General features: G+C 37.4%; 1 protein-coding gene across 3 annotated transcripts in view; it reads left to right on the forward strand.

Annotated features, from left to right (window-relative positions):
- The window catches only part of LOC131164554 (serine/threonine-protein kinase TOR), a 134,696-nt gene that overhangs the window by 52,575 nt on the left and 68,647 nt on the right, over positions 1 to 13,474 (forward strand). For all 3 annotated transcript variants that reach the window (XM_058121828.1, XM_058121830.1, XM_058121829.1), the window contains exons 16-19: positions 9,004 to 9,106; positions 9,180 to 9,362; positions 9,432 to 9,524; positions 9,646 to 9,681. In XM_058121828.1, the coding sequence (XP_057977811.1) occupies positions 9,004 to 9,106; positions 9,180 to 9,362; positions 9,432 to 9,524; positions 9,646 to 9,681 (415 nt within the window). The remainder of the gene's footprint in view (positions 1 to 9,003; positions 9,107 to 9,179; positions 9,363 to 9,431; positions 9,525 to 9,645; positions 9,682 to 13,474) is intronic.

A 13,474-nucleotide genomic window follows, 5' to 3' on the forward strand; every position in this document is an offset into this window, starting at 1 on the left:
GTCTTGGTTTCTGAGTCCTGATATTATGTTTAAATTGTGTGTATGTGTGTATTTTTTTTTTCCTTCTCTCATTTGAGGTGGGAAAGTGAAGGTTTTGGACTCTACAGATAACTCACATATTTTAGAGTTCAAGATACTTGAAATTTTTTCTTCCAACATAAAAGTAAGATATTTTGAAACTTTGTCATTCTGAATCATGTTAAGAAGCTTATTTAGTTAGGGTTGAGCACCGTCTAACAGTTATATATTTGTTCAATTAGCCCCTCCTCCCCTTTAAACAAAAATTGCATTCAGATTACACAAAATATTGAAAATGACTCTAAATTCAATTTGAGTATGTCAGCCACCCCTAATGCTCTATTTTTGTCTTCACACATTTCTCTGTTAATCAAATTGAACGGCTTGAAGCAGAACTGCAAGTTGAGCGTAGCTTGATCGTTTGAAATTGAAGTTTGCAACATATACTAACCATTTTCCTATGACAAAAAAATCAATACTGCTTTCACCGAATGGATGGGTTAGTTTCCTGGCATTTGCCTAATAGACTAATATAAAAACAGCAGTTTTAACTAATTGATGAAAGTTTGAACTTTCTAATTTCCTAGATAGTACTTGGCCTTTTGTTATAGAAAAAACTTATTGATTGGCCATTGGACCAGGTGTTGGACAAAGTGCTTATGCTCATTAAAAATTCACACAAATCCTGACTACACTGACGGGATTGATATCCTAGCTTTCATGGATATAAGGTGAGTTTGTTCAGTGATGGTAAAAAATTTTCGACGGTGAAATAATACAAAAGATTTTCTAGATGGTGTTGGCATAGAAGAAATGCGCAGGCGAAGGAAGTCAGTGAGGTAATCTTTCATGGAGCCAGGTTTTTTGGCAGAAAAAAATCAGGTTTGTGCATGTTGTGGTTGTGAGATGCAGGTGAAGGACTACGGGCATTCATTGCCAGAAGCAATGAATCCTCATCCAGAGATTAGAATTCCTACAGACGAGGTGACTGGGGTTTTGATCAGGCCTATTAAGGTGGCAGAGGCTGCTAGTGTTTTTCTTGGGTTGAAATAGGATAGTGTGATGAAGATTGGGTGGAGTGGGCCGGTTGCCTGATGATTGTTTTGGAGCTAGGCCACTTATTGGAAAGAGACGGAGGATCATTTATATCAAAAGTGTGCCATTCAAGAACAGGCCAAAGGGAGAGATTCATATTTGGTTTGGATCATAACCAGGCATGGTTGTTAGGATCTTTGATTTGCATTTTGATTCATATGATTCATATCAATTTTGCACCAAATCGATTTGAATCTTTCTAGCAGACCAAGAAATAACCGAATTATTGCAGAATCTGTCAATCGATTTGAATATTACTAGAAAATCAAGAAACAACCAAATCATTGCAGAATCTGTCAATCGATTTGAATATTACTAGAAAATCAAGAAACAACCAAATGATTGCAGAATCTATCAATTCACAATGTGAATCTAACGAGTCAACTTGATCAATCAATTGACATTATTCTAGGCCCATTATATCTTGCCAGACCTGACTGGCTTAAAACCCCCAAAACAACATTTCATTTTTGTTTTTTATTGCTTTTATTATTACATGATTACCTTCCATTCCTTGTCTATTTTATGCTAAAAAAGAGGAGAAAATAGAACTTTAGGTCTTGTGTTGCTTCCACGAAACCATATTTCAGTCTTGGAGGAGTATATTGTGCTCTGCTGTTGAGAAGATGGTGCTGAACACTCATTGGCTAAGGTGGTACTCATATTTCATTTGTTAAAATTCAAAATCAGTATTTTTAGTAGTTTGTTCAATTATTATCAAAATTTTTAAGGTTTTTTTTTTTTTTTAATAATTAGAGAAAGAATATGGATGAAATATGATTTTTTAAAACTGTATAAACGCCAAAAGTCTAGTTTTTAATTGTTTTTTCTTGATTCCTTCCCTCAAACAACTTAATGTTAATTTTTTAATTTTTTTCTTTTCTATTGTCATTAAATGTATTCTACTATTTTGCTTGATGTTCGTATGACAATATATGCATGTCATTTGGAATTGATTTTGAAAATATGTACCGAATCTTATGATTTGATGCGGTTCTCACTTCTTGACTCTTCATTCCCAAAACTTGAATTTCAATTCATGATTGGATTCTCAATTTGACAACTATAAACCAGGCTTAATTTGGTTTGGACCTTGGCCAATCTTTGGAAAGAAAGAAAGGCTCATTTGTCCCCATGGTGGCCTCTCAGGGGAACAAGCTCATGATGTAAATGTTGCTGATAGAATCCATCTGGCATTTGCAAAATTCCATGGATCTGATCAGCCCTTCAAATAAGGGAGTGGATTCTACGTATGAGGTCCAAGTAGCGGAGCAACTCAGAAGGCTTAATATTGCAAGATTCCCGGTCAAAGGGATCAGAGCAAGGAGCAGTGCTGTCAGGATGTTTCAAGTGGTTGGCAGCGTCTTGTATGGGCAAAGGAAGAGGTAACTTTAGTGGGTCATCTGGGTGTTTTAAATCCTCCTCTGATGGATTGACAATAGAAGATGCTATGACGAGAAGCGGTTCGACAATGGTTTCAGCTCAGAGGTGGGGCATAGTTTTGGGGGTAGTAAGGATGGCAAGGTTTGTAATGAGGCTGTGGATATGAAGGCTATGCGTTGATCACTGTGGAAGGAGGGGTTAAGTAAGATAAATCTTCTTGTTAATAATTGTATGAACTCAAACATACCAGTGAGCAAAAGTTTATAGATAGATTCTGTGGGGAATTTTATGTTGAGGAAACTAAGAACTGCTCTAAGTCAGAGTTGGAGAAGGATGGAGAAAATCATATTGATAAGGAAAAGAAATGAGTGATACTTTGCAAAATGACAGTGGCCATGATAGTGATCTTGCCTGTGACAGTGGTCTATTGCTAGATGAGTTCTTCAAACAATTTGGTTATGCTTCTGACCTTTCTGATGCACTAGGGGATATTTCTCATGTAACTCCTTCCCTGCTTGATGGTCTGGTGGGGTAGATAAATGCAGAGATGTTGATGCTCAGAAACTACTGGGTGAGATGGGATTGTGGCTGGTTAATCATCAGAGGGATTGGAGTTTGTATGGATTGTGCTAAAAGAATGCAAAGAAAGAAAAGTGTGAATTAGCCAGATTACAAAGTTCAGTAAATTACAGCGGGAATTGCTTAAAGAAGGTTTTCTTATTTAGGGTTTGTTAGGTTTCACGGTGATTTTATTTCATTCTGCTCTTTTACTTTGTTTTTGTTTTTGTTTTTTTAATTTATTTTTTATTCCTGCTATGGGGATATCTTCTCCTCTCCTATGGTATAATTCTCTTTCTTCTTTTTCTCAATATATTATTTTTCCTATTGAAAAAAATGAATGACACGACTACTTGGTTCCCATGCAAGATCTGAAGATCGAATTGGTCCTAATGTTTCCCATGAGTCTGAAGAATGGGTATCGTGCAATACTTTAGCCCTGTACGTTTTCAGCTGCAAGTGCAAGTCTTCTGTTGGGTGCCTTTCAAGTTTCTAGGTAAAAGCTATGATAGTATTGATGTCTTTGAAAGGCTTGATGAGAGAGTTTGCCTATTTGAAAGATATGTAGATGCAAATTGGGGGGAGGTTAAGCGCTCAACTCCTGAGGAAAGGAAAATGTGGAGTTGAGGAGAGAGTTGGAGTTCATGGCTATTTTTGGAAGAAATGTCAGGATGGGGATTGTAGAGGACAGTTGGGGAGGGGCAAGCTGTTCTGACTATGGCATTGCAATTGAATTCTTGGAACATAAAGGGTTTGAATGATCAAAATAAAAGGGCCCTGTTTGAAATATGTCAAGGGATTCATGGCATTATCTGATTGCAGGAAACTAAAATGCATAATATGAATGGGGCTGTGGTAGGAATTTTTGTGACCGCACCCACTTAGGATGTTAGCAGTTGCCTGCATACTGTTGGTGGGATCAAGTCAGAGGTAATTTGAGTGTTATAGGATGAGCACAAGCCACATGGCAAGAAGGACAATGAATTCAATAATATCCCTCATATTTAATCCGGTTGATTAAATTGAAATTCCGTAATGGCACTTGCAAGTTGCAAGTTAAGATTTTAAAATTAGCCATTGGGAAGTTCATAGAAGTCATAATTTAGAGCAATTCTATGGGTACTTGGATGACCCATTTGATCGATTTGATCAATATTGATGGTAATTGTAATTATTCACCCACTTAACATGATTGAATAATGAGTGCACCATTTTGTAAAATCAATGAGGAGCTAATTGATTTGTTAAGGTGGAAGAAAAAAATGCCTTTTTTTTTTTTGTAGGCTTAAGTTGCAAGCATGCGTGACATTCTTAATTGACAATTTCTTTTCACTTGACTGTTTGACATGAATTCAGATTTTGGAAAGGATTCTTTGTTGGTGGCATCATTTCAATCATTTTAAAAATTGTTATATCAAAAGAAATGTAACCCATCTAGGATTTTAACTCTATCATATGATTGAGGGTCAGAATTTGAATTAATCGATTTACTGTAATTTGTAAAGATAAATTGTTGGGACAGTATCATAAATAATTTTCAGGGTAATGTGATAATTATTTAAGTAAACCAGAAAGGCTCTAGCAATCCTGGATTATTTGAATTTTTGTGATCTGGAAAGGATCCTAGAATACCAGTAGGCCCAATATACTCGAAGTTATGAATTTATATCTTATGCAGAAAACTCCACTCAAGGAATTTTAACCACTTGTGGAGAGTTGAGAAAAACTGTATCTTATTCCTTTTAATTTGAATATAAATGCCGAAAAAAGCATCGACTCTCAAAGGGGTTTAAGAAAGCATTGAATAAAGATGCGGAAGAAAACATTTTTTTGAACAATGCCTGTGAAAGCACTGAATTTGTTCATGTGAGGATAGCCAGGAGTATCTCTATTGACATTTAGTAGCACTTTTTGTGTGAAGGAGATGGAGGAAGTGCACGTGTGCCAGATGCTGGGGTGGGGGGTGGGGAGGAGATGGAAGGATGGAAGGAGTTAACAGTTTTTTCTGTTACTCTCTCTTCTTGCTATTATGTAACTCTTCGATTTTCTTCTTGCCCTTCCTCTAGTTTTCTGTGACAAACAATTCTGTTGTCTCCTTGCTTGTTGACTGTTCCTTTTTCTTCTCCGCGAACCATCCTTCCATGAGCTATATAATAGTGGTAACTGGTAAGTGGGTGGTTTTACTGTAACCTCCCACTATTTTCATGCGTGATGACACTTGTTCTTTGATGATCACAGTTGCTGGACATTTGTTCTTACCAAATGGCATAGTTATGGTGGACGTGGAAGTTGGGAGTTACTGCCATGCTCTTCCCATGTTTCTCCTTTCTCTGTCTTTTTCTTTTTTTTAAGTATATTTTAAACCTTTTCTTGCTGTTTTTTCCCCTTTAATTTAATCACTTTCCCTTGTTTAGGGCTATTTAGCTTCTCTTGTGCCCCATTTTTTTGGCATGTAAATTTTTTTTTTTTTTTTGCATCAATATTTATCACTAAGTCTACTAGTCCTTTTTATGCTTTGTGGATTTCTTTTATTAAAAACGTGTTCTACAATCTGACTCTACACCATGCTATTATGTTATTGGATTATAATGCTGGTGATGTCTTTCTAACTTACTTTACTTTTGCCCTGGGAAATCCTCTCTCTCATTTCTTGTCACTCTCTTTCTCTCTCTCTTTGTCTCACACACACACACACATTAAGGCAGCATTGATCATGACATGGACGAATGTCTAGAAATCTGCCCATATGGAAGGCACCATCTTCAAGTTGTGATTGGAGAGAGGTGTAGGGGGTTTTGTTCAGTTGCAGGGGAAGAATCCAATGATGGCACCAATTTATAAAGGTTTGACTCTTGGCGGCCAGGTGGATTTCCAAGTGTTTACCCTCAGTTTTCACTTGTTTGGAGTGATTTTTCATCGTGAAGACAATTTGGAAGGATTCATTAATGGGCGGTGGAAAGACAGTTCGATCTACTTGTGTAGGTAGATTTCTTGATGTGGGATTATGGTTGACAAGGAAGTGCTTTTCTATATTTGTCTTGGAGGATTTGAATGGCAAATCTTGGGGTTTGTTTTGTAATACACTGATGTTGATTGTGGATTGGAAGGAACACACAAATCTGGTCTACACTTAATGACAAATAAGAAAAAGAGCCAGCAAGTATAAAATAATTCAAATGCTAAAATAACTGAAACACTATCCAACTTTGGTGGTTTTGTGGTGTTGAAGCGGCAGCTTGATAGAAGAGAGTGGCGGTTGTGGTTCAGCGTGATGCTGATCTAGGACTTCCTGTGAGCCAGCAATTGAAGAAGGTATGCTGATAGATGGGCTGGAGAGTAATGGGGCTTCAATTTTGTAGATACTAGGTCAATGGGCAATGGGTAAGGGTAATGAATTGTGGGCAGAAGGTTAGTCGTCCTATGATTAAGGGTAATGAATTGCGGCCTTGTTGGGAGATGGCAGGGTTGCTTAAAGTTATTGTTAGGGCTTTGTATACATTGTTGGCCCACAACCTAGCACCTTAAGCTTTTAGGTACTGTGGTAATTAACATGGTATCAGAGCCATGGTTGCCAAGAGATCCTGGTTTCGAGTCTTATTGCTTGCATTTATTGTATATTTAATAGAAAAGTTATTATGTACCCAATAATGGGTTCCTTTTTGGGCTGAAGTCGTAATCTAATAGTTATAATTATTTTGGGTCAGCTGGTGAACTGCTGTGGCCTGTTTACTGATGGTGGCTACAATTATGGCAGGTTGAAGGCTCAGCTGGTTTGTGGCCCAATTATGAAAAGCAGAAGTGGTTAATGGGGTATCTTGGGTAAGGGCATAAAGAAGGGGGTTCTTTTAGCATGCAGATTCATAAACAAGGATTACAGGATGGAAGGTTTTATTTCCTGCCTATACGGATACTGTGCAAGTGAAGAAGTGTAAAAATTATGGTTCGATTGCCTCTTTTTTGAGCTTCTTTTCAAAATCTGATGAATGGTTCATCAGGGGTGGACGCTAACCAACCAATCAACCCTGATAGACCAGTGACACCAGTGACCTGGATACTGAGTTTGAATTGAAATTTGAAGATTCTAGTATTTGTGATGTGGTTGTTGGGAATCTTCCTTTGATGATTAATGTAACAAAAAAGGAGTTGGCAATTGTGGCAGCTTGATTAAGGGTCAGGATAGTCAGCATGAAAAGATGTGTTTCAAGATAATGTGGGTTATAATATTGGGAATATGCTTGTCAGTGGTGGGGAAAAGCCTGATATGGATGAGTCAATTGAAGTGCATATTCACTGGGCAGTGTTGCTGGAGGGAGTTGATATAAAGGATTTTTTGCATGGTAATTGGATTAATCTGGTCTGTGGTCACGTAAATCTTTAAAGTGTGATATTAATGGTAGTTATTTATTGTTGAAAAGGGCTTGACAGTGGAATTAAGCAAGAAGGAAAGCGAGAGAGTTTGTATGAAGAGAAAAACAAGGGGATGATGGGTTTGATAATGTGAGTGATTTTAATTGTGATTTTCCTGCCATGACAGCTAATTATTGGATGAATTGCATGAACCATATGGGCCTCTTTCAGAGTCTTCTGATTTAGTTGGAGATATTTCCCACGTGCTGGCAGGTTTGCTAAAAGGTTTTGAATTTTGTTCCTATTTTTTGTGGGATGGAGGTTCAACAGTCAAGAGTTGGTGTGTTTTGCTTTGCCTTGTGGCACATTAGGGTTTGGCGTGTGAATCTTGATGAGCCTGTGTTTGATCCCTTTGAGAGATGTGATGAATGGCAGTTTGTTGGCTAATATTTTGATGGGTGGAGTCGCGTCTCTGCCCTGGTTTACCTAGTTGTGGGGCTTGGAGCATTGTTTGGGGATGAATGTTTGGGATCCTATGGTGAAGAGTTACTAGAAGCTAGCTGGAAGGGAGGGATACTATCTTATGCGTGGAGATTTGTGCTAATTAGTATCACCTTATACAATCTCCTCACTTCTCCTGGCTCTTTATTCTTTGGCTAGAGATTGGAATATGTGGAAAAAAGATTTTTCGGGATAGCACGTGGGGGGAGTTCAAATGTTATTTGGAGAAATTTGATTCATTCAACCAACCAATTAATTTGTATTATTTTATTTTTTCTGTTTTTGTTTTGTTTCTTTTTTTTTTTTTTGGGGGGGGGGGGGTGAGAGTTGGTGTTGGGAATAAAGTGTTGTAACCTTTTTGAAAGATAGTGTTTTCTAAGTGGCTTTGGCATTTTTTTGGTGGACATATTTGGGGAACATGTATTGGTGTATAAGTATTCTTTGATCACATTACATGTGTTTCTTAACTAAGGAGGGAGCCACATACTATGTAGTGCGAAGCTGGACTAGGAGAAGGATTGGAGGCTTTAAATTTGATGCATAATAGGATCAAGATGCTTTGATATACTGTAGTGTTTCTCTGGCTGTTTGAGGAATGAACTGGGATCTTATAATTGTGCTAAAATGCGCTAGGCTCTGTGGTTGAGTGGTTTGCAAATTATTTTGATCTTTTAACAACGGGGTGGTTGAGTCTCTTAATGAGGACACTGATACATTGAGTTGGGTTGACTAAATTTGGAAACCTGTTTAGATGATTTATGCTTGCGGGTTGAAGATTTTGGATATTTATATAGACAGCAGTTGATCTGGTTATTAATATTATTTTTCATCTTGTAGCTGAGTTTCTTTGGTGGAGTCCGCATCCCTTGTTTTCCTTTTGATATACAATTGGTTCCTTATAATATAGAATCAATCTTTGTTATTTATATTGGTTTTGTCTAATCATTCCATACTTTCATCCTGAGGTTGAGCGTTTTCTCTGATTGTTATGTAGTATTTTTGTAAACATGCTAGATTTATATTTTGTTAATTTGTATCATATCCCAAATATATATTTCTCGACAAGGATTTTTCATCCTTCATTGGGAATAATGTTGACAGGTATGTAATTGCTCCATATAATGACTACCAGCTGTTGCTTGGGTTACTTTTGAAATTGCTGAATGGAGAGTTAGCATGGTCTACCAGGCGGGAAGTATTGAAGGTACTAATTAACCTGAATGATGTTGTTGCATCACTTACTGTTTAATGCTGAAGCTATGCTGTGTCATCACTAGGTCCTTGGGATTATGGGTGCTCTGGATCCCCATGTGCATAAGCGCAACCAGCAAAGCTTGCCTGGGTCACATGGAGAAGTTACCCGTGCAGCTAGTGACACAGGTCAACACATTCGTTCTATGGATGAAATACCTATGGACCTCTGGCCATCTCTTGCAACATCGGAAGATTATTTTTCAACGGTAGTATTTAAACCTTAAGTATGATACTTGTGTTTGTTGCTTCTTTTTAACATTTGTGTGTGGCTTTAGGTTGCTATCAACTCACTTATGCGAATTCTTAGGGATCCCTCCCTTTCTAGTTACCATCAAAAGGTGGTTGGATCTCTTATGTTCATTTTTAAGGTAGGTTTAACATAAAAAGTATTGTTTTCCCCATTTGACCAGTTTCTTATCCATGCTGTCTCTGTTATTATTTCTTTTAGATTTGATATCTTTTAATTTTCATTGGTTTTTGCGAGATTAGTCAATGGGTCTAGGCTGTGTTCCATACTTATCAAAGGTTAGTCCATTAGTCTTCCTTATTTAGCTTGCTTTATTTTTATTTGATTATTTATTTTGCACATACATAGTAGTTGAATTATGCTTCTTTTACTGCAAATGGCAGAATATCATGGGAAACTTTGTTTTTCAGTAGACTGGAACTCTCCCTTTTTCATTGAGAATATTTCCTAGGTTGGTTTTGTTTGTTTGTGATTAAACAAGAAAAAAATTATTAAGAGAAGCTACTTAGGGGTGGACAAGGCATCGTCCAAGAAGGGAAAACAAGAAAATAAAGGAGTAGAAAAATGAGAAGTTGAAAGACAAGAAAAAAAATAAAAACCAAAAGTTTAATGGAGCAATACTGTCTAGTTCCTCTACAGTTCACGAAAAAGATAGTTTAATGGACCAATACTGTCTAGTTCCTCTACAGTTCACGACAAAGATATGTAGGTCAACGAACAGTTTTTGGTTCTTGGTAAGTTAAGTGTCAGAAAAGACTGCTTTAATGGGTAAATGTCATGGTGTCTTCGCTTAGAGGTGGACTCCCTTTGTTCAAAGTTTTTGAAAGTAAGTAAGGTGGTATGCAGGTGAATGGGTGGATGCTAATTTGGGAACATTGTTATTTTTGAGTCCTTGGAGGAATACTTCACTTCTCTATCCTCTCTTTATTCCTTCTACCAAATATGTTGTGGTAATGATTCTCATATTCATTTTTAGGATGATATTTGGGTGGGTGATTCAGCGCTTTTCATTTCTTTATTTATTTTTTCCTCATTTGTATCATCTTTTCTTGGTGCATGATATTGTCATTTCTTCTTTTTTGATCTCTAATGGGCAATGTTTCTCTTAGGATTCCTATTTTTGTAGATCTCTTCATGATAGGGAGGTGGGGGAGTTCTCTTCTTCGTTGTGTTTGTTAGAGGGCTGTTGTCCTTCTAATAAGGAAATTGTTGGTCCTAGGTGTTAGATCCTAAGGAGATTTATTCAGTTAAAAAGTGTTTTTAACATTTGATTCATGTTGATCTCTTTGCCATTGCATTGTACTCTTTGGCTGGCTAAAGTCCTCTCTAATGTCAAAGCTTCGATTTGATTGATTATTCTGAATAGAGTTATCAAGATACGGAGGTGGGAGAGCTCTCTTCTTTGTTGTGTTTGTTAGAGGGCTGTTGTCCTTCTAATAGGGAAATTGTTGGTCCTAGCTGTTAGACCTTACAGGGATTTATTCAGTTAAACCGTTTTTTAGCATTTGATTCATGTGGACATCTCTTTGCCATTGCATTGTACTCTTTGGCTGGCTAAAGTCCCATCTAAGTTTAAAGATTTTATTTGGTTGATTGTTCTAAATTGAGTTATCACAAGCAATCTGTTGCAGAGTAGGAGGTCTTCGAAGGTTTATCTCAAGACATGCATCCTTAATGTTTTGACAATCAGAATTTCCCTCTCATCTATTTTTGTATGGTTCTTTCTCTTTGTGGATGTGGAATAAGTTGATTGGTTTGTTCGGAGAGGATTGAGCTTTCCAGAAACAGTGGTGGAGATGTTGGCTATTTCTTTTACAGGGTTTGATATGAGTAGAGAGGGATCAGCCTTAATGGAAATGTAGATTTGTGCAGTTTTGCAAGGTATTTGGTTGGAACAGAGTGCACCTGTTTTTACAGGCAGTAAAATGTCGTGTTCTTTGATGTGGGATAGGAGTCATTATTTTACTTCCCTTTTTTCCTTTTCAGCTGGCTGTTTTAAAGGGTGTGCTTCTTAGATATACAATGAGATTGACAGGTTGTGCTATTTTGCTTGTTTTTCATATTTTTTGCAGTCTTTTCTCATTAGGAGGATTTCTTTCTTTCTTTCTTTTTTTTTTCAAGGAAAATAAAAGAAGCTATATTAGATCGAGAGAGAGAGAGAGAGAGAGAGAGAGAGGTTACAAACTGAGGGGACAAGAAGTCCACCAGAAAAAAAATTGAAAAAGAAAAAAAAGGATATAAAGAAAAGAAAGAAAAAAATGATGCGAAAAACAAGAAGACAATAATCAGAAAGAACAATTAATCAAGGGAATCCCATTTCAGATCCTTCCCATTTTAATTGACCGAGCACTTCAGATTTGCTAGCTCCCTTTGACCGTTCTTCACTTTGAATTTACCCCCAATAAAATGCAGTTCTGTTCCTTCAGCATCACTCATTTTCGAATCCAATTTATCCAGTATCTCTTGGGCTTCTAAATCCTTCCTAGAAATCACCGCTTCTGGTGTACCAACATTGCACTGCATTTGGTTCTCCAACCCTTTATTATCAAAAACAGAAACCCTCTCCAATCTTTCCAATGGTGTTGGATGAACATATGAAATGTTCCAGGATCATCACAGGATTCAGAAATGTAACCATATAGTTCCCAAATCTCATCCAACAGTAAACCCCCATCACACACAAACTCACTGATGTCATCATTGTCTTTACCTAAAATATCTCCCCATGCCTTCATTTTTTTTTTCAGTTCCATTATTTCCTATATCCTTCATCTTATCAAGTGCATCTTCCCCAATTCTCAAATCGCCTGCAGAATCTCTTCTCCAAATCTTGACCTTATCTCACTGGAGTACTGTCTCTTCACATCATATACTTTACTCGTTTCTGCACCCATAAGAGCAACCTTCCAACGAGCATAGACCTTTGGGCCCATAGATTTTCCAGATTTAAAACCTGAAGTATCAGATTTTGTACCCAAACTGGCTTCTTTTTATTTTTATTTATTTATTTTTTTCTACTAATCCTGTATATACCTGCCTCTAACTCTTCTGCAAAACCAAAATCAACAACAGTTCTGACACTTCTATAAATATCATTTTTTCTTCCTGGTTTTCAAAACCAAGCTAAAGTCTTCCAGATAACACACTGAACATTTATCTGCTCTAAATTTTTTTTGAATAATTGGGGAGTGACATTTGACTTTGCCCATACCCTCACAATAGGCCTTTTCAGAAGCAAGACCAAGGTGAGAAAATCCCTTGAGAAGAACCCTCTTTGGGACCCATAGAAAGGTCCAAAGAATTATTATTTAAACCTTGGACCTCTATTAAATGGTCCAGTTTGAATAAGAAAGAAGAACTTCCTTTCTCACATACCTGGCCCAGGTACAGGATGAGAACCAGCTCACCCAGCCCAGCCTTTGTGCCCTTGTCTTCCCTAACAGCAACCCTAGCTGCCTCTGTGACGCTCGCAGCGACCACCGGAGCCCTATGCATTTTCACATTTTGGATGTTCTCATTCGGGCATTACCTGAAATTATTTGGAACCATCTCTCCGGAACCTTCAATTGCGTATCTCCCCTAAACTGAAGACATAAATGATCTGATTTCAAATGACTTACTTCGCCTTCTCTTTATTACCTTCTAGTACCACCTTACTTCATGACCTGGGATTTGAAGAGCTTGCTGCACCAGCTTCTTCAAGAACCAGATGAAACTCCTTCACAAACTCACAGACGCATCCACAAATATTTGCCATCCATTACCTTTTTCACCTCCAGGAATAAAAACCAAAAAGTTCTTCCCTTTCTCCCTCAGCCCTAGCTTTAAAAACTTTCCCACCCTGGTCCACTTAATCGCCAAGCAACATAGATGACTTCCCTTATGAGCGTTTCTGGATCCCCTATCCAACCGAATGAAGGTAGACAAGGCATAAGTAACCTAGAAAACTACCTCCTTTGAGAGTATAACCGATCAATTTCTATAGATGTAACGACCCGGTCCTTTATATAGACCCAGGTGTCACTCTTTCATTACATAATATCTATACCTATTCAAGATATGGAAACAACC

Source organism: Malania oleifera, chromosome 9, assembly GCF_029873635.1.
Source record: "Malania oleifera isolate guangnan ecotype guangnan chromosome 9, ASM2987363v1, whole genome shotgun sequence".
Lineage (NCBI taxonomy): Eukaryota > Viridiplantae > Streptophyta > Magnoliopsida > Santalales > Ximeniaceae > Malania > Malania oleifera.